General features: G+C 41.5%; 1 protein-coding gene across 5 annotated transcripts in view; it reads left to right on the plus strand.

The window, feature by feature from the left end:
- The window catches only part of ACVR1 (activin A receptor type 1), a 73,821-nt gene that overhangs the window by 49,834 nt on the left and 5,417 nt on the right, over nucleotides 1–18,570 (plus strand). For all 5 annotated transcript variants that reach the window (XM_083841723.1, XM_083841722.1, XM_083841726.1 and 2 more), the window contains exons 5-9: nucleotides 1,778–1,877; nucleotides 4,360–4,506; nucleotides 7,001–7,276; nucleotides 11,150–11,347; nucleotides 17,480–17,610. In XM_083841723.1, coding sequence (XP_083697849.1) covers nucleotides 1,778–1,877; nucleotides 4,360–4,506; nucleotides 7,001–7,276; nucleotides 11,150–11,347; nucleotides 17,480–17,610 — 852 coding nt within the window. The remainder of the gene's footprint in view (nucleotides 1–1,777; nucleotides 1,878–4,359; nucleotides 4,507–7,000; nucleotides 7,277–11,149; nucleotides 11,348–17,479; nucleotides 17,611–18,570) is intronic.

Below are 18,570 nucleotides of genomic sequence, written 5' to 3' on the forward strand. Positions count from 1 at the left end.
CTGAATAGTGTGGGCCAAAACATTCCATAGAATCACAGAAGGGCTCGGGTTGGAAGGGACCTTGAAGATCACCCAGTTCCAACCCCCTGCCATGGCAGGGACACCACCCACTAGACCAGGTTGCCCAGGGCCCCATCCAGCCTGGCCTCGAACCCTCCAGGGATGGGGCATCCACAGCTTCTGTGGGCAACCTGCTCCAGGGCCTCACCGCCCTCTGAGTGAGGAATTTCTTCCTAATGATTTAGTGATAAATGATGATTTAATTGATAAATTAATGATAAATCTTCCACGATTTATCTACTACAGGATGAGTTTTTTTGAGGGTGTATTCATCTGCTGTGGTTCAGCTGTTTTAATGAAGGAGAATTACAATAAACTACTTGAATTATGTTTTTTTAAAAGAAATTTTAGTTTGCAGGGGACTTGAAATTTATCAGAGGAACTGCTGTAGTGCCACAGGCACGCTTGGAGTTCTCTCTTTTGAGCCACTTCAGAAACTTAAGATTTTAAAAAGCTAGTTCATGTGCGAGGAGGGAGGGGCGCGTGCCTGGCAGCTGAGCTGAGGAGGCCGTTAGGAAAGCGTAATGGTACCGGGTAGGCGGCAGAGTGAGGAGCGAGCGAAGAGGACAGCTCTACTCCGGGAGAGTTTCAGTTTTGGGTGCTGGGTGCCACCACCTGGCGGAGCAGCTCCAGCTTGGAAGCTTTTTGCTGCCCTCTGGTTGAGGGTGAGCAAAATGGTTGGACAAACCTTCAGCCTCTTAGAGGCAGCGGCCTTAAATGTGTGCTTAAAAACTGAAGCTTGCCCTCCCTGCCCAAGTGCTTCAACCAAGCAGGAAGCTGAGCTCCAGTGTATGTTTGCGGGCCAGATGTTACAAAGGCATGGAAGAAGCAAGTCATATTGCACGTTTCGGTTCTGAACTTCTAGCTGTGGCAGGGGTTTTTGTTTGGTTGTTTTTTTAGTAAAAAAGTTAAAAGTTCTCAGTGGCTTTCCAACGCATGTCTATTCACAGGGATGCATAAAGCAGACTTTGAGAATCCCCGATGCCCCAGATCAGTAGGGCTGGGACATGACCTGAGCTCTGATTAGTAAGAGCACGTTTGTGGTGCTGTGCCTTTCTAGTCCTCTTTAATAGGGAGAAACCACAGGGAACTGGAAGAATGGGAGAAGTCTGCATGAACATTCAAAAGCAAATGCTGTTTTTCTTTGGCGGATAAGTGACATACAGAGTCAAGAGATCGTCATAAGCTAAGTGAAAGGACAAAGTGCTGAAAAAAGTGTGAGCAGAATCTCCTAATAGGGGATAGCTTGTACACTGCAAGTGAGCTTCCAGGTTCACAGGCAGTAAATGTTATTTAATTCTTCTTAAAACAAACTAAGCTTGTTTGGAAAGAAATTGTGCTGTAATGCAAAATAAGATAGAGACATAAGAAATCTGAGAATGAGACAGGGCTTTATTTGTTTGCTGTTCCTTGTTGTGTTGTCCATAAGATTTCCAAGAGAAACTGGTTATGCATAAGTTGTAGGTCCCCTTCTCTTCTTTTTTGTGCAGGGTATGGTCCCTCTGATGGTAAAACCTTGCAAAGAGTGTTCTCTGCCCATCTTTACAGTGGTGGCAACAGTATATCTTGGTCCTGAGTGGCCAAATAGTGTCACCAGAGACATTGAGATACCAATAAGCTTTGACTTAACCTGTCCTGTGAAGAGGTTTACCTTTGTATATTTAAATTACAACATGATCTACCCTGTTTTCCATCTTCTGATTTTCCTTTTGAACAGGATTTATTGGACCATTCCTGCACATCTGGCAGTGGTTCTGGACTTCCTTTCTTGGTGCAAAGAACGGTGGCTCGCCAGATCACACTTGTAGAGTGTGTAGGTTAGTAGAAGTCTTGTTCGTGTCTAGTGCTGAGTCTTGGTAACAAATGCAGGTAGAAAATTATCTTGCATCCTAATTACCATTTTCTCAGTTGTGTGTATAACGTGAAACTTTTCATGCTTCAGCTTACAGGATATATTTCTTTTTGGTAAGTGGGGTGAAAAAAATCCTTTCAGATCTATGCAGAAGAGAGTGGCAAATATAATCTGTGCTTTATATGGAAAAAAATGAGATTTGTTCAGTAAGTTTTGTCTGGAAAACACAAACCAGGCATGTTTGGGCACTTTATAAGCTATATAAACCATAACTTAAGAAAAGTAAGATCCATTTGTAGTCTGAAAGTGTCAAACGCTTTTGAATCATTAAATGGTGTTCAATTAGCTTTAGAACTGGAAAAACATCATTTGGACTTTGGATCTGGAGTTGAAGTACCAAGCAACGTAGCTAAAATAGCATTTTGAAAATGTGTGATTAGAATTGGAACATAAACGATGTGGGTTTAAGTCTTCTCAGGCTGAAGAAGGCATTACCATGGGAGTCTTGTACTCCTTTGTGAATGTTCTGACAACAGGGAGTCAAGGAAAAGGCAGTTTTCACCATCCTGACTTCACCAGGGGGCCCTGACTTTCAGTTCCTGCAAGGATCCTAGAGCCACGGGACCAAACCCTCATTTTACGCAGGCTACAGAGTTGGCTTGTCTCTGATACTCCTTGCTGCAGCCTTCCACTCTTAACAGTGGTTTCAAAAGGACTTTGAGACTGTCAAATATTAATCTCAAAATATCTGTCTTTCTGATATGTTCTGTAGCTTACTTGCTCTGCAGCGTTGCTTTGGGAGTGTGCAATGGTGTATTGTTGCTGTTCTGTCCCTCCCAAAAGAGCGCAGCTTCTTCTCATCTCTTTTTAATTAAGAATGAATAAATTCCTAGTAATTCTTCCCTAAAACTCTTTTGAGTCTACTTTTTTTGCAGAACTTTAGTATTAACTTTAAGGGTCTATTACATTTTTCTTCAGCATGTATGTATTAATTGAATGGTGTTAAAATTGAACTTAGTAATTTTAGGAAGCACTTGGGTCAAAGGTGTCCCGTGGCAGCGACATTGAGCCTTGATGCTGTACTGGTGCAAGAGAGATGGAGGAGGTGTGATGATGATTGATTCTTTTAGGTGGGGAAAAAAACCACCACATTTTAAACGTTTTATGCTGCTTCTTCAGTGACTTGAACTTGGAAGCATTTAAGATGTTATTGTAAGTCACTAGAAGTTTGAACTTGTCAGGGTCTTAAATTAAGCCTGAGACTACAGTGACTGAATTGTGGTGAGTCTGTAGAGACTTGGTCTACGTTTTGCCAGTGTCTCTTTGCTTCTGGCTCCTGGTATGTAGTGAGCAGGCACACATGTTCACACTTGCATTAAATCCTGGGTGGTTGTGTAACTTCTCCTCATCAGAAACTGTAGAATGTGATATGTACGATTATCTTAATTAAGAGGTATCTAGCCTGCAGTATGGAGGTGTGTGTGTCTGCCTGTCTCTCCTTGGAATTATGCCTGCTCCTGAGGTAACTCAGGCTGGCGATATTTCCAGAGACCACGTGTTTTAGCCTATATAGCAGGAGGAGATAAAAGTGCCTGTGCAGGAATTCTCTTCTGGGTTGACAGCATTGAGACATCAAGTGATGGGTATCTCTGTTCATTTGGTTTTATCTGCTGCTTATTGATATGAGCCTTTAAGGAACGCTGAATGGCACAGCGATGATGGGCAGAATTTGGGTGTTTATAGTTGTCAAATCCAACAGAACGCACTGCATGTGAACGCTCAGGCTGTTGTATTCCAGCTGCCATGAAGATGATGACGACCAGAAACTTTTCCATTGTGCCTGCTCTGGGATGCTGCTTTGCTGATGGGCATTTAATACTTTCATATATTATTTTAAACTATTTGCTTGGCGTGCAGACAGTGTGTACTGATCCCCGCCTGACTGATGTTTTGGTTATGGTCTGTGGTGTGTGTGTGTATGCGTTTCTTCTGTCCTCCTGACTTCAGAATTCCCTGGTATATTTGTATAAACTTATTGGCTGTTTTCAGCATCATGAGGCTGAGGTAACCTGGCTTCAGGGAATTGTATGTGAACTGCTATTTTCTTTCTAGACAAAGCAGAAAAGGAATTATTGCACAGAATGCATTGTGGAAAATTTTAGAGGCAAACAGACAATTATGTTGGGTTGTAGAGAAAATAAAATTTTAGCTGTGTCCTGTGGCCTTATTCAGCTGTGCTACAAATAACACACACGATATTTTCCGTGTGTGTGCGTGTGCCTAAGTATTTATGCATACTGACAGCAAGCTCATGCTTGTTAGAAACTTGTTTGGGTTTAATGGCATAAGTCTTTACATATTGTCCCGTTAATATTATAGAAGACAAAGGACGGTAACGAATACAAAGTTATTACAACTGTTAATTATTGTGTATTTTTACTGACCAGGAAAGGGACGTTATGGCGAAGTCTGGAGGGGTCAGTGGCAAGGAGAAAATGTTGCTGTGAAGATCTTCTCTTCTAGGGATGAAAAATCCTGGTTCAGGGAAACTGAATTGTACAACACTGTATTGCTGCGGCATGAAAACATTTTAGGTGAGTAGAACAACCATATTTATGTTGCTCATAAAGGTGATATAACTGAACAGTTAACTTGTAAAGTACTGCAAATTTGTCACATACCTCGCAGTCTTCAGGAGTTGACTCCTGTATTTGCATTAAATGGTTGAAGGAAATTTTTTAAGGGGGGAAACTTCCAGGAAGGTGCTAAAATCTGAGTCCCATAACGAGGAAGTGTCTCAGCAGCCATGATTCATTGTTCTTCTGCAGAAATAGTCTTGCAAGAGATGATCAACGAGATCAGTTCATTGTTGGCAGCATAGGATATAGAGATGAAGGGAGGTGCCACAGACCCTCATGCTAAGAATTCAGCCTTGCAGCTCTTGTTGTGGGGTAGCAAAATGGCAAAGTAGGGTGTTGTGCAGTATGTAGGTGGAAAAGTTCTAGTGGATCTGATTTTGTTGTAACTTTAGTTTAACCGGGAGAAAGAGTGGGCAGGAGTTTACAAGGAGACTTAAATATTTGAATCTTTTTCCTTGTGCCTGAATAAACTGTGGTATGAATTCATTATTCTCTGTTTAATGTAACTGTTCTGCTCAGAGATTGGGTCAAACTGGTAAGTCGTCGTTGGTGTTTAATTTAAACTGTAATTGAAGTTTAAACTTCAATATATATTTGCAAGGAAACAAGATAACGTGATGATTTTTAATCCGCATCCTTCGTACCTTGTGTGCTCAGTTCCAAGAGCTTAGAAAAGGGCTGCTTTTGTTGTGTGAACTGTGGCTGAAACTTAAATAGCCGTTTTGATTCCTGGTAGAGACGGCCTTCTTTGGTGTGCCACACTTACAAATAAAAGTAACACCTTGTCTTCTATTTACTGGCTTTACCTCACTCACAATTTGTCTTAGTTCAGTCAGTTTTACTTGGGCTCCTTTTTCTTGTTTCCTGACTGAGAATATTCCTTGGCTCTGTAGCTTGCCCTGCTAGATGTTTCTCTGGTTCCTGAAGCAATTCCTTTGTCACTACAAAAATAATTTAGTGGTCTCCTGAAATGTGAGTTATTGAACTTTCCTTCCCCAGAGAGCAACTAACTTGGCTGAAATTACGTTACGCACTTCCCATGTTCCTCTGTTTGTGTTCAGTCTTTCTTGATAACTGTCAAATTTGTTGGCTATTTTATAGAATTTTTTTAGATGCAATATTAAACAATATCGCAGATTACAAAAGTGTCGCATTGTGGAGAAATCTGACTTCTAGAAGAGAAAGTAGTGGGTGTTCTTTCTGACAAATGTCATATGTGGGCTTTTAATAAACATGATTTGTTTCTCTGTCTTGAGAGTAAAACTTCGGCTGCTTCCCAGCTAAAGATGTTGAGACCAACAGCGTGCCTACTCAAATTCAGAGGTAACAGGAAGGGAGCTGCGCCTGAATATTAGGTTCAGTTTTAAGACAGTGCTGAGGTTCATGGGCTCACAAAAGAAATTCCTTTCTTCCTTTCTAGAAAATCACTGAGATACAGCTGTGATGTGTAAAGGTGCGCTGCCTTACTTCACTGCGGAAGTAACGTGCGCACCGGTTTGAAGTAGAGCTGCTGCTCCTGCTATTTTTGGTAGGCTAATCTCCTGGCGCTGCCAAGCTCTCCTTAGCCATCTGCCGCTCTGTGTTCTGCGGCTCCGTTGTGGGCCGGTGTGCAGTTAAGGAGATCAGGCATTTGGAGGCTGGAGCAGCCTCAGAGGTCAGGCTGCAGCCATCCCTGTGTGGCCTTTTAAACAATCAGATCACTGGAGTGGAAGTTGTTGCTGTGGTGAGATGTGCTTTCTTCAATCTGTTTGATTTGAAGGGTGTGACATTTCGTGTAGGGACAGTAAGCTTCTGACATGCGAAGGCTGATTGTTGAAGTGCTCCAGAGACTCACCTTGAATGTAAATGTGAAGCTGGTACAACATATATTGTCTGTCTGAGATCTGAAGCTTACATGAAAACACTTCTAAACCTTTTCTCAGAAGCTTACACTGGCTGCTACTTGTCCTCGAATAAGAAATGAAATTTTATTGCTGCTTTGCAGTGTAATCCTGTTGAGTGGACAACAGCAGATGTGCTACTACCTGGTGGTTTCTTTAACTGGAAGCTAAACCTGCCAAGTCCTTTGGAAGGGAAGAGAAGGGGGGGAGAGTAGAAATAAACAACAACAACAAAAAAAAAAACAAATATATTTTAAAACCTTTTTTCAAGTATGTGGTCCTGGCAAGTAATTGTTTGGTGTGACTGTCTGAAAAAAAAATAGGATATGGATATTCTTGTGTGTAGGCTTGAGTTAAAGTTCCAGAATAAATAATCTCTTTTTTCGATCATGGTAATAACCTGCAGTCTGTTTTCAGTGCAGTATGATGGAGGACAAGTTTTAATTAAATTAAGTTTTAAATTACAGGAGAGGCATAGTGGTATTGATTCTTTTCTCAGGAGAGTCTTGAAGGAGCTCTGTCATCTTTTTTCTTCCTCTCTCCTTCATTTATTTATTTATTTATTTTAGGTTTTATTGCATCTGATATGACTTCCAGAAACTCTAGTACCCAGCTGTGGTTAATTACCCACTACCATGAAATGGGGTCTCTGTATGACTACCTGCAGCTCACTACCCTGGACACGGTCAGCTGCCTGCGAATAGTACTGTCCATAGCTAGCGGTCTTGCACATTTGCACATTGAGATATTTGGAACCCAGGGGAAGCCTGCCATTTCTCATCGGGACTTGAAGAGCAAAAATATCCTCGTCAAGAAAAATGGACAGTGCTGCATAGCAGATTTAGGTGAGTTCATTTCAGTGCTAATATACTCTGTGTTCCTGCAGTAATATAATTATAAATATAAATATATTAGATAACTCCAACCTGAAAAGCCTTGAAGTAACCTTAAAATAACCTTAAGATTTTCTGATGTTACCCTGCAGGACTATAACAGCCGCTAGATGGCACTTACAACTTAGAGATGCTGCTCTGCTGCTGCCACTACTGAAGAGGCTCAGTACAGTGTCTGAGTTCAGAAATAATTCCGTTGTTTTTGACTTGTTCTTGGGGTTTTTGTTGCTGAATGCCATTCATAGGTTTCTGCAGGTAGCAGTTGTTAGGGTTCACTTTGCTTCTGAAGTAAATGTCCTCCTGCTTCATGTCTAAGAATCGTGCACTCACTGTTCCAAGCTCTGTACGTCTTACTGACATCTGTCTAGCTAGAGCCTTTTCCAAGGTAATTCACGGAGTCCAGAACTGAATTCCCCTTGACCAGCTGGTTTTAGGCTTTTAGCTGGTAGGATGCTGAGAATGAGTTGCAAGTGTGTTCATATTGGGGGGGGGGGGGGGTTGTCTGCCAAAACTTATTTTGTAAACGCATGGGAGAAGATAGTGGTAGAATAATAGTACAGGGAAGTCACTGGCTAGATGAGAAGTGTATTAGTAAGTGGGATTTTGATAATTCCAGTGCATAATTCCTGTGGGTCATGAGGTACACCCAGGAAATACATAAAAGCCACACACCTGGGCCACAGAGGGCTGGCCTATCTAAATTTGCAGAGGGAATAGTAAGTTAAAAAATAAATAAATAAAAAATAATAATTAAAAAATATGGAGCCTTATGTTGAAAAATGCAAAACTTCACAGACTGGCTTTTAGTTCATAATTCACACTTGAGAAGAGGCTAGAGCATACTGGCGTTGATTATCACCACACTGATCATGTGAAACCATAGAATAGCTCGGGTTGGAAGGGACATTAAAGATTATCTACCTCCAACCCCCTGCCATAGGCAGGGACGCCACCCCCTAGATCAGGTTGCCCAGGGCCCCATCCAGCCCGGCCTTGAACCCTCCAGGGATGGGGCATCCACAGCTTCTGTGGGCAACCTGCTCCGGCTCCGGTGTCTTGCTACCCGTACAGTGAAGAATTTCCTCCTAATGTCTAGTCTATATCTATCCTCTTTTAGTTTAAGCCCATTCCCCCTTGTCCTACCATTATCTACCCAAGTAAAGAGTCCTTCTCCATCTTTTTTGTAACATCCCTTTAAGTACTGAAAGGCTGCAGTGAGGTCACCCCAGAGCCTTCTCTTCCCCAGGCTGAACAGCCCCAGCTCTCTCAGCCTTTTTCCATAGGAGAGGTGCTCCAGCCCTCTGATCATCTTTGTAGCCCTCCTACTACATTTATCTAGAAGCCTCAGAAATATGAGAGATTTTCTGGGATAGCACAGCCATAAATGTTTCCTGTTTTAGTTTTTATGATAAAATATCTATTTTTTTTAAACTTGAAAACTTAATGTATGCTCTTGTGATGCAGTCTTTGTTACTTATATGTAAGGAGAAGATTTATCGAAGGTTTTTCTTGCTTCTGGGATATATTCATGCCCTTTTTTCCTCTATAGCTTTGTCTTTTTTTTCCTTCTCCGGTGGTCTTCTCTTCTGTATCAACAAATGGGCTATGTAAAAAAAATCATGCTTAAAGACTGATTAGAGCAGATAAAGTTTCGCTACAGCTGCCCAGAGCTAAGCTGGACTTGGTTCTGTCAGTCACCCCAGGTTCTGGATTTGCAATGTACCCACTATAAGAATGTGTTGGTTTGGAAAACTGAGGAATAAAATTGCTTTGACATATGTCTATTGTTTGGAGTATGAGTTTTGTCTGCAGTTCAGATGCTCCACTTCTGGAGCTTGGTGTTTGCTGCCATTCAGTCTTAGTCCTTCTGGCTGGCAGTAAATGCAAGAGCTTTGTGAATCGGCTGCTTTGCTTGTCCTTCAGCAAGCGTGCTGGGTGCTAGCATCTCGAACAGCACCCCAAGTATCCAGAGCTGCAGTTACAAAATTGTCTGTGTCAGGTATGTCCTAGCTAAACAGAAACTGTGATAAAGTCCAAGGATAGATGTCAACCTCACTTCAATCTGTGGCCACTGATAGACCTGGAAAAGTTCTGCCCTGTAGTTAGTTAATTCTGCTTGTAAAGCAAATGTGTGTGGTAACAGGTCTTAGTTGAGAAATGGCAGAATAAAGCTTGTATAAAAAGAAAAATAAACTCAACCCTCTTCTTACTCCCTCCTTCCACTCCACCCTCGCTTTCCCCCCTAGAGTCATGAACATCAGGTTGAAGCAAGCTCTAGTATTTGTATCGTATTTGTAAGGAAAGCACGAGGAATGCTAACAAAATGCATTTGCTCAATTTCTGTTCCTGGAAGATATTCCGGTATGCTAAAGGTGATTCGTTTGGCATCCTGAAAACAATGTGTTTTAATACGTACCCCTGACAATCCCCCGCCCCAGAGATTTATCTTTCAAGAGCTCCCTTGATTTAAATGTGCATTGACATCTCCTGAGGTGAAAGGAAAATGAAGCAGTGCAATATCTGCTTCCTAGCTCTTGTAAGCAGCATGGATGCCACCGTGATGAGAACCTGATTACAACATGGTTGTCCCCTGACCTTATTGCAACACTTTCTTAGTTTGTAGCGTACAGGATGCTGACTTGCATCCCTCAGCCCTAAACCTTTGACCTGTCAGTTTATTGGATCTGTTTTGCCCAATTTGGATGGAGCATTATGATTTTTAACAATTAAGTTCTCCAGAGTCTTGACATGTTCAGAGTTTGACGGGAACTCTTTTTCTAACCTCTGTTTCCAGTGTGGAAGATTAAATATACATACGTATGTATAATAATAATAAGTACCTATTGAGGATTAAAAAAAAATAAAAATAGAATGGTATCTTTCTAGAAAGATATGAGCATTTTCTTAGCAACCTGAAATTACCTGAAGGGCATTTAAATTGCAGGAGAGAGTTTTCCAGGTTGTGTTACTGTGAAATACAATCTGTATTGTAGATAGGTTAGTGCTTTGTGGGACTGAAGTAAAAGCTTCTTAAGTTTCATCTAAAATAAAATCATGTTAAATGTGAACAGTATATGTCCTTCTTGCAAGAGTTGTTGAGGAAATCACAGTCTGTTTCTTCCCTATTGCTTAGTTATGTCATGCACCTGTTGCTGTTCAATTTGCAGTGCTCTCTGTTTACCATGGCAAGATGAGTACTTTGTGTGTTTCCAAATTTACAGTAATTTAGTCCCTCACATAATGTTCTTTGCTTAAATGTTTGGTAATTAGTAGAAACCAGGTAGAGTGGTTTTGACTGACTCATTCTAGATCACTTTGAGGATGTTTATTTTTCAAGCTACTACAAATATGGTGGGTTTTATTTTTCAGCTTTATTTTTTTTAACTTGTGTATATCCGTCATGCAGTGTTTTTCTTCTCTTCCCCACGGTTTGGTTATAACCGCCTACCCAAAAGTTCTATAAATAAATTTGAATGCTGGGTAAAATTGTTTTCTTCTAAGTAACAGATGCCTGGCCTTCTGCATATATGTGCCTAGAGCGCCGGTGACATCCAGTGGCTGCAAAACACTCAGTTCCTATAATAACGTTTTACAACAGTGCAATAACATGCTTAATGGTAATCCCTTAGGAGATAATTGGTCTAAGTCTATGGACACAGTGGCTGTTTTTGACAGCAGGTTTGGAGCTGACCCAGTTGATCTTTGGACGGTTGGACTCTCAGTTCCTTCCTTTTAAGAAACTGTCTGGTGGGTGTCACTGCTCACATTCGATTTTAAATGTGTAGTTTTGAAGGGAATTTAACTGTGTTTCTTTCTGTCGCTCAGGCCTTGCGGTTATGCACTCCCAAAGCACGAATCAGTTGGATGTGGGGAACAATCCCCGTGTGGGTACCAAACGCTATATGGCTCCAGAAGTCTTGGACGAAACCATCCAGGCAGACTGCTTCGACTCTTACAAAAGGGTCGACATCTGGGCTTTTGGGCTGGTCCTTTGGGAAGTAGCTAGACGCATGGTTAGCAATGGTAAGTATTTAGGACTCCTGTCTCTGTTTTTAAAATGTATTAAGCAAATAATTCACTGCAAAACATCTGCCACTGAAATACGTAGAATGTACAGCAAAATACTGGGCCTCCAAAATATTTATATTCCTGACGTTTTGCTGCCTCTTTAGAATTTAAGTTGGGTACCACGATGAAGTATTTTTGCCTCACTTCTTTTAAGGAAGAGAAGGAGGGTCCCTTGCTAAATCTGAAATAACGATGAGAAACAATTTATGTCAAATGGTTGAGCTAAAATTTTAGACCCATGAAATCTCTGAACTTTTCTGTGTGCCGTTAAACCATAGTGAATGCTCCTAGGCGTCTATTTCCCATGACAGTACCTATGGAACAGAGAAGGAAAACATGTAGAAAGTTAAGAAGTGAAGTGATCAGAACTCAGGGATGCTCTTGATTTACCGAGTTAAACAGACTCACAAAGCAGGATTTGGTTGAAGTACAATTCTGATTGAAAAAGTGGTCTTGAAATTTCTGTTTTGTAATGCACAGTGTTGCATTATTTCATTGGCAAGGGAATCTGAATTTAAGAACCTTGAAGCTGGGTATCTGCTGGTGTGTTTTTTCTTGTCCTTGTCAGTGTCTAAGTCCTTTCTGATTTTTGTCCCTTGGGTTTTGTTCTCTGGGGACTCAGAAGATGTCCGTCAGGCACGTGCGCAGATGCTGGCAGCGACAAGTTGTTAATTGTAACATGTTTAAATCTGAGGAAATTCTGAATCTTCATATTTGTTTATTACTTCTGTTACTCCCATGTAAGCCAAAACTGGGATTCCATTACCGACATCAAACAAAAAATGTGCTTCAGGAAAGATGGCTGTTCGGTTGTGTTACTGTGGCATGTCTGAAGCCATGCTGGCGGTTGGGACCCCACAGCGCAGATGTCCTGTGCCAGCTGGTCCAAGCATGAACCCCAACAAAGGAAGCATGGTCAGAATGGCAGGCGGTAGTTTGTGGCTTCTTTTTGAGGGAACTATTGCAAGTAGAAACTTGAGGGAAGACTGTAGAGGAGAGGATTAAGGTTTCTTTGCAGATGTTCCCAGGAGGCACCTGCCAAGAGCCGAAGGGGACAGAGTAAGCATTTTTGCTGGAGAGAGATGGGTGTGAGCGAGCACTGACTGGATGGGGGTAGGCTGCCGTAAGCCAGGACAGCGAAGACTCACGGTAGCTAATGCAGAGTAACAAAGCCTGGCTCCAATGCCAGAGGAAGTTAAGTTATTCGCTTCATGTTGTTTCTTGGGCATCATCTGCCCTCTGCTTGCTGAAGGCAGTGGAAATCCTGTCCAGTTGGTGTTTCATTGGACTGCAGGGAGCATGTAGGTTCTCTAGTAGCAAACAGATGGTGTTATTCTGTTACAATACAGGACTTCTAAACAAGAACCTTTCATTTCATATGTTATTTGTTGTTGGCTAAAATTATTTACCCGTGAGTTAAAAAAAATAATAAAGTATTATTTCCTTGCCAAAGGTAGTTCTCAGTACAGCAGCCACCAAGCAGCTAGTTGTCTCCACCATCACTGCAGTGAGACTTGTTTTGAGAAGGCAGGCCCTTGGAAGGAGGCACTTCTGAGAAGATCTGTGGACCTTCCAAATTTGCCGGGAAGTTCTCTGGGGACTTGAGCTCTGTCCCAAGCACCTGTCTGTCTTCTCTAGGATATTTAAAAGGTGCTTAAACAAAGCTGACTTAAAGGTAGTAAAATGCAGTGGGTAGGCTCAGGAACTAATTGAAGCGTCCTTATAAGCCTTCAGTAATTCTAAAGAGATCTAAAATGGATTCTCCTCTGAGATCAAAAGACCAGGCTAATCTGTGTGGCTGGACAGCTGTTTTGGGGTTTAACTTGCAGGGTGTGCAGCTCCTGGGTGTAACCTTGGGAGTGACACTAGGAGCAGAAGGGGACATCCACAGGATTTCTGTCTGTGGCCAGAGCATAGCTTGTGATCCTGCCACCTTTCTTACTGCCCCATCAGAGGAGTTCCTTGAAGAGGGATGCAGCAAGAGGAGGTACAAGAACATGTCAGCTGAATCACAAAGAGGGATGATGACCTCACGTTAAGGTGTATGTGGTTAACTGGAGAGAGGAGGAAAGTCCTGTGAATTCATGGTGTTAATTTTTTTGTACTCTGTTCATTGGCAAATGTATGTTGTAGGCAGTTATAAAGCGTTGCTGATTGCATTTCCCAGTGTCTGAAAACCTCTGGGTTGCAGTTCACGTCAGGTGGAGTGCCTTGAGGATTTGAACCATAACTTCATTGTTTTCAGTGCAGCTTTGCATTCTGTGCTTTGCCTGTTTCAGCGATCTGTGGTCTACCAGCTGCCATGGTAGGACGGGCTGATGAATTCACTGTAGTAGGCAGCACTCCCTGTTACAAGGATGGAAACCTGTGCATGAGATGAGCGCGTGCACTGTGCTCCTCTGCTGTCTTCTGAGGGATGGTGTTCATAGGTGTGAGGGGTGGGACCAGCAGTGCTTAAGGGGTACGTGCTCCTAGGTGGGCACCATGTAGAGTATCTTCTGTTTGGACCTAGCAGTCTACATCATGACCAAACTTCATACGTAAGGTTTTGATATGTTTGTTTTTATTGCTAGCCTTAAATTTTAAGGAGCTCATCTGAAATCTGTTTTGTTACAGTGCTGTTTTGGAGGCTAATGAACCTTTTTGGAATATTACATGTCTTACTCTTTATCTATTAATTTTTTTGTGTAGTGTGTGTATATGGTAGATAACACACAGGCTTACCTAGTTACCTCTCAAATGAAAATTTCATGAAAGGGCACATATATCAACATATATATAGGGAATATTTAAATATATAGTGCCATTTAGTGAGGTTTAGATCGTGTTTACAGCTTAACAAAGATAGTATGAAACTCGGCATGGACTGCAGACCTACCAAAGAAGATAAATAAAGGCTTCAGTAATTTAATTCAGACTGAGCTTGGTGCTACCATGGAAGCACTTTTAACAGTAATACGGCTACTTCATGACATTAGTCATGTCAATAAAGTCTTAAGTTTAAGGCGACTGTAATACTAATTTAACCGTACGTGTTTCCAGTTGTTTTGTATTTCTAGCTGTTGCCAGAAGTAATTTCATTTCCTTGCACTGGTTTGAGGTGAAGTAAACATTTTTCTCTCAAAAATCCGAATGGCTGGCTGTGTGGAAATCGTTACTTCATCAGGTGGTCATTCAGATAACCCTGTTTGATCTGTAATAAGACTTTGGCACTTGGAGTGAGCATGCTGAGGTCAAGGTAGTGTGCTCGTGTGAACCAGGTGATAGCATGTGTTAGAGGGGCAAGAGACAGTTGTAATTTAGGTGCGCTATACATTTTTGCTGTTTATCCTATGCTGGTGGATACTTGCTGTCTATCATGTACCGAGTGGAAAGACAAAGTCTGTTCCCGTGAGTCGCCCTGGTTTTGCATATCCATTCTTGGAGATTCTTAAGTTGCTGTAATCTGACTAGTGAGTCTGATTGTTTTTTTTCTCTAATGATCTGCAAGGTGATAGTGATTCTTAATACTTTTCTGTTGTGGCTTGGTATAAGGAGGAAAATGTGTTATTAAACTCCTCCGCAACCAAGAGTACTTGTGGATTGTCTTTGTGCTTGGGTAGGGGCCCCTCAGCATCTCTCCCGGTACTCAGAAGTGTGATTTAAGCCCCACACGTCTCTTACTCTGTGAGCAGTGCTTGTTCTCCGCAGAGCGGTTGTCCACTGCTGCTGAATGTGTGCCTTCCCTAGTGCACAGTGCTGTGGCATCTTTGTTTACCTGGCCTCTGACACACGCACTTCAGTTCCTTGTGGACCTTCAGTGTCATTTCCAGTATCGTGACCTTGATGTTAATGCCACAAACCGAAAGGTGGTTGCTGCTCAAAGCCACCACTGGTATGTTATCAGCATTGTATCTGCAAGGCTGTATCTGTTACTTAGGTGTTTGGGTAGATCTTACATTGCTCCAGCAGTATATTAAAAAGTGCATAGGATAAGCTTTCTTTAAAGCCACAAAGAATAAAGGTGGAAAAAATGCTGCTCTGAGTTCCAATTGATTTGAACAGCAAAAAGACAGCTGCCCCGGGGAAAGAAACAACACCCTATTGTCAATGACAAAAGTCATCTTGAAACTGTCCAGAAAATAGCAAGCTATAGGTCATGCTGAACAACTTCAAGGGTGTCTCTTGTAGTAAGAGGCTTGTTTTCTTTCCTCTGGAAGTGGGAAAGGGAAGCGTGTCACAGTTCAGAACGACAGTTTTGTTAGGAGTAGTGGTGTGGGCTAGAGGTTATAGTGGCTTGCTGGCATAGCAGACAAACTGTTGCAGAGCCAGCGGTGATCCCACAGGGTCTGTGATGTTTGGCTGTGGTAGATCAGAGTACTTCAAAATTACTCTATTAGAGTAAAGGCTAGACCAAATTCAGTTCGTATGTGATATGTCATATCTGAAGTAGCCATCCATATACTCTGTTGGAAAGACCACATGAACATAGTGAATTAAAATAGAGCCGGACTCGCTCCTAGTGATAAAGGTAATCCATTAATGTCTTAATGACCCTGGCATCACTTTCGGAGTAGTGTGATATAGCTCTGAGGCTTTGCATTTGAATTGTGTTTAGAAAAAAAAACAACACTACTTTTTCTACCATTTCAGATGATGCAGATACACAAGAGCTTTTTTGTAGTTTCAAGTTCTTGCAATAAATTTCATTTTGTGTTCTGGGAGGAAGCAGGAGGAATGTAAAAATAAGATTTCAGCCTTCTAGATGATGTTCAGTATATGCAATTAAGAATTGCTTGAAAATGTAGGTGATGCTGCTTCATGCAGCATGTAGCATACGTAGTCTGTCATGCATCCATATCAGAACACCGTAAGGCAAACCCTGCAGCCTATTCGTTGTTCGTTCTGGTAGCTTGCTTGGGTAGCCAGATCTCTGAACTGACCTACAGTTCTCTACGTGACTTGCAGTTTGTTGAAGAGCGGTTCTCTTTTGACTAGTCTTCGCAGATAGGGATTTACTGATTTTTACAGAGAATCTATGGGATTTTCATCTTCATCTTAACAGAACAAGAAAACTAAATCCCAACCACTGTAGTGAAGTTTCTATTGCTTTGGATATACTAAAGTAGAAAAAGGTTCTTAGAAAATGCCCTGAATGTCTTGTGCATCTGATTATAGGACAGCTGCCATCTGCTAAGAAGTAGTTCTAGCATTGTTCTGCCCATGCTCCTACTGTACACAGAGAGCCGCACTCACTCAGTATTTCTCCGAGCTGCTGGCCCAAATGTCTGTCTATGAACACTAGTTTTTAAATTGGCTTCCTAAGAAAGTTGAGTTCCCTGGATCATTTGTGAGCTTAATCCACTGATAAAACAGCAGTGCTGCGCACATGCCTCAGTGAGTAGGCAAAAGGCTTTCTAGCCTGCCAGTTTTATGTAACCTGGGTGATAAGTTGAGAGCACACACATCAGCTTTTTGTTTCCTCACTTTTCAAAGCAGAGTCTGTGAAAATGCAAATACTGGTTTCCACAGACTTCCAGGTGGTTGGTTTTGTGATGGTATGTTCTGATTACCCTAGGCATTTTACTATATAACAACAAGAAATTGTACGTGAATTACCAGGAATTACCAGTGTTGAGTGTCTGTAGATACTGGTATCCTTTCTGGACTTCGTCATGAATCATAAAATAAGGCAAAGTGTATGATGAGCCTATTAAAAACAAACGAGCAATGCAGACCTGGAAATTTTTGTACTTTGCTAGTAGAAATCCCAGTTTTCTAGTAGTTGCTAAACTTCTGTGCATTATAGAAGGTGACCTTCTGGCAAGTGAATTTATTTCTCATCACTTCAGCTCAAGCATCTGCAAAATGGATATGGTTTCTAATCTTCAGTATTATAGTATGTGCCGATTAACGTTTTGGGTAGGAAAAACTCTTCCTATAGTAGTAAGTGCTATTCCGTTTTTTTGTGACAGTTTGACATGGTGGTGTTGATTTATTTTAAAAATATTTTTGTGCTTCTTGGGTGGTTAGATCATGAGTGTTCTCTTTTCAGAGATGCTGTTTCATTGACAGTAAATAATGCCTCTCCTGTTTGTATCTCACTAGGTATTGTAGAAGACTATAAACCTCCATTTTATGACCTGGTCCCAAATGATCCCAGTTTTGAAGACATGAGAAAAGTGGTCTGTGTAGATCAGCAAAGGCCGAACATTCCCAACAGGTGGTTCTCAGACCCTGTAAGTGGATATGCCTGTATATGGTTTGCGGAATGTATGAGCTGATCTTTCTTCTTCCGAGCTGTAGTCATGCAAGCTATTTTCGGTTATCACTTGAAATTGAAATGATCTCAATGCTACTTGCCAGGAGCATTAGCTGTACAGATTTCAGAAGCCTACATGTGTGGACCTTGGTGTTGGAAAAGGAAGAAAATGCATTGAGCAAAATTTTGATTGTTAAATCTGAGCTATTCACAGACTGGCCCTTCAGTAACATGAATTAATTGCTTTAAAGCTGCTCTCTCTATGTTGTTGTTCACTCTCCAAGGAGGAGATTGCAGTAGGAACGGTAGCCTGTGTAGGCCTTCCTGTGACTCGTAAGCATGCAGATTTACAACAGAATTTTGATCCCTCTCCTGCCTACAGGATAAGGGACTGTTCTGCTTGAAAGGCTGCTGCTGAAACATTTTTCTTCAACAGAATTAGTCTGGACTCCTCAGGTTGATCAGCTGTTGTGTTCTTTATTACTAAAACTGTGGAGCTTGGTTTGAATCTGGCTAGGGCCTGCACTGCTGATAAGTCTCATGTTAGGTTTTGGTTGTAGAGCCGTGACCTGTGCTCCCACATCAGCCAGCTCTGAATCCCAGCCATCTGAAGCTGCTCTGGATGTGATGAAATCAGACAGAAAAATCTGTACTTTCTCTGGCTTTTCGTCATTCATCTTGTAGGAATCAGTTTCACTGAAAAGAGATTCTATAGTGTTTTTTCAAACAATTTTTTTGGACTTTTTAAAGATGATGCTAGTTTGACACTGCAATCAACCCATTGTCTAGTTACTAGTTACTTTTTCTTTTGTTATTGAACTACTTCTCAACACTTGAAACTCGTGTATTTCAAATACCCAAATAGCAGTAAGTTATCTGTAGACTCTGAAAATTGACTAATAATGAGGCAATAAAACCATATTGTGTTAGTGCTTAA

This window comes from Anser anser (assembly GCF_964211835.1).
Source record: "Anser anser genome assembly, chromosome: 6".
In the NCBI taxonomy this organism is placed as follows: Eukaryota; Metazoa; Chordata; class Aves; order Anseriformes; family Anatidae; genus Anser; species Anser anser.